The 3149-nt window shown below is 34.8% G+C and overlaps 1 protein-coding gene across 1 annotated transcript; it reads right to left on the bottom strand.

The window, feature by feature from the left end:
• LOC104789742 lies at positions 20-1171 on the bottom strand. Its single transcript, XM_010515390.1, has 3 exons — positions 565-1171; positions 100-479; positions 20-32 (listed from the first exon to the last, which is right to left on the bottom strand). The coding sequence occupies exons 1-3, from the start codon at positions 940-942 to the stop codon at positions 20-22; spliced, it is 771 nt and encodes a 256-aa protein (XP_010513692.1). The 5' UTR covers positions 943-1171.

Genomic DNA, 3149 nt, shown 5'->3' on the forward strand with positions numbered 1-3149 from the left:
ACTCTCAAAGTTACCCATCCTACTCTCCATACCTTGAAGTTTGAACATATCTGAATATTATCCATTTTCGCCTCTAGTGTTTCAACCATAGTAAATAACCTTCCACTACCATTTTCACCCTGCACACCTGAATGCTTATCTCCAGACGCCTTCTCTGCTGAACATTTGTCCCCAACACTTTCTTTCTGCTCCTTCGCATTATTGGGGACATTACGGATGCTGGTTGGGGCTGTTTCAAGGAAATCATCGTCACTTACCCCTGCAACATGTTGCCTCCTCTCCCTCTTCTTCGTATGTTCCCCCTTCCTTTTTTTTACACAATCCCATTCTCTTTCATCCACTTCGCCATTGATCACGTCTAACAGCAGATTATCCAGTTTCTTCTTCAAACCTTCTCCTACACCATACACACAATACTGTCCTGGCCAATCTGGATATATGAACTCCAAAGGTTTAGGTACTAAATGCTTCACCTGAAGCTGCATTTCAGATACCATAACTTTTAATAATCTATCACAAAGAAAAAATGCAGACAAATAATGTATACGTAAATTGAAGGCATACCTCCCCATTATTAAGGAGTTTGCTCCCGGATATGAAGGCTTCGATATCCTTCCTTGGCCTCCCTCCTCTCCACCTTAACAGAGGCAAATCTACACCTTCTCTTACATTCCCGTAGCTAGCCCCCAGCACCTTCACGCTCTCAAATGCCCATATCAGCAATACATGGACACATCCATGGAGGGTATAAGCATTGTTAGGTAACCCAAGGACTTTGATGGAATCAACTAAACTCTTGAATCCAACCCTACCCCATTGAAAACTCTCAAATGCTTCTTCATTCAACGCCCTTTTAGCGTATTCCAGAGGAATCCGACTGTTCCTTGATAAACCAAGCACTCCAACATGAACAAGATACAACCGAGCTATCTGCGTCTTCATTTCATCAGACCACCCACGGCAGCTTCTCAAACCCTCAACTAGCTCCTCCCAGTTGGGTCCATTAAAAGCTTTCACCTTTAAAGCCGCCCATAAAGGTGTATGATCGACTTCAAACTCTGTTTCATCAATCTTCTCACAATTCAAACCACTAATTTCTTCATATTCATATAGAGAGAACCTCAGCGGCTTTCCTCCAACCAAAAACCATACCTCCGAAGGAATGTTTATTGCCAATTGATTGGATAATAGATAATGGATGGTCTTCCCACAAAACAGGTAGTCAGATTCGGCTAGATCCAATAGAACTCCCAGCTGCGAATTCTTTCTTATTTTGTCATACACCTCATCACCAACAAAGCCTTTCAAACCACCAAGATTGGACAAACTACAATCGTGGTGCATGCTTCTCATCGGCAGTGGAAAATTACCAACCCCATACAACCTACTTGGATACCTCTTGCTTGACCCCATATCTACGACAGAAGCTTTAGTTTAGTTATTAATTCAATATCACAAAACATTTGTTGCTTAGATTAGCAATGAAGCAACATGAAGTCACACAAATATCTTCCGAAAAACAGAGCTCAACAACATACAGAAAACTAACATACAATATACAAGGCCTACTATGTAATACTCGGGTATAAGAAAACAGTAAGCAATAGAGACTAAACCACGATATAGAAATTTACCTCTGAGCAAATCGCTTTATTTCCCTCCTCCTCTACTTCAAACCACCTCGCCGTCAACTCGCCGTCAGTGGTCCTCCAGCCAAACGTCCTCCACACAGATTCTTTTCACGCCGCAAGCTATCTAAAAATAGCTGATCTCAACCCAACAATCGTAAGACAAACAACACAAAGATTCAAGAGATCGACTTAGGTTTATGATCTTTTTATTTTCCCCTTTTACGATCTTCGTTTTAAAAGAGAATGGCATAAATCGTAATAAAACACACAACTCAGATATAGAAGTAATTTGCAAACTTTTATGTGTTATTCTAGTAACACAGAAATCTCAATGTGTTAGTCTAGTAATAAACCTACTTTTATGCAATATTCTAGGTAATTTCCCTTTTATTTAAACACAATAAATTATAATTATGCACTCATTTTTCTTTTGTAACTTCCATCAATTCTTATCATATAAAAAACATTATCTCATTCTCTCATATTAGCATTTTTTACTTTCACATTTTCATATTCTCTCATTCTCTTCCACTTCTCTCATTCTCTTATACATTACCTCAAATCATTTTTCATTTTTTTTTTTTGATTTCTTATTTTTGTTGTATGAGTTACAAAAAAATCAAATAAAATATCATTGTAAAATTTTAATGCTAAATTTTAAGTTTAGAGACTGCATGATATATATTTTACATTGTTCTTATTTTAAAAGATTCATCTCCATTATCTAATTTGGATATCATCTTATAATTAATCATTCTCTCCTTACCTCCCACCAATATCAAATGTTGTTATATCTCATATGTGTTGTAAGAGTTGAATTATCATATTTGTTTTGTTTATGGTAATAGTGTGATTATATATTTTGCTGGATTTATCTTATATTTTGTTCAATTTTATTTCTTGTTTTTTTAATTGTATTTCTTCCTTCCTTCTTTCTCTTTTTACTATTTTCAATGTTCAATTACATATGTATAATAAAAATTTGGTGGCTATAAAAAAAATTATCGATGAAGATTCAACAACACTAATTTCAATCAAAGCCAATGAGGAAATCAATCAAAAGAAATCATCTTCATACATGTATATATATTTTATTTTTAAACGTATGCAATGTTTTAACAAAATAAACTATTATAATCGAATTATTGATATGCTCAAATTTAACACTGAGCTACTCTCTCAAATTTAACCCTGAGCTACTCTCTCAAATTAAGAGATCAATTTTAGTACTTAGGGATCGAATCCACAAGAACTCTAGATTCACACAATAGACTTAATAATCTTTTAATTATGCTAAATCAAAATATTAATTTAAAAACAATGCAGAAACAAAATTAAAAGGTGTTGTAAATTCAGGAATTAAAAACGCTAGGCCTAGGAAAATTCTCAGGAAATCATGGAAAATTAGATCAGTTAATTAAACTAGCAGGATTCAACAATTAAGCACCGTTCTTGAACTCTAAACACAATTATAAAATAAATCAGTTCTCACTGCAAATATTATCTAAGTTTAAAACC

The sequence above is a fragment of the Camelina sativa genome, chromosome 5, assembly GCF_000633955.1.
Source record: "Camelina sativa cultivar DH55 chromosome 5, Cs, whole genome shotgun sequence".
Lineage (NCBI taxonomy): Eukaryota > Viridiplantae > Streptophyta > Magnoliopsida > Brassicales > Brassicaceae > Camelina > Camelina sativa.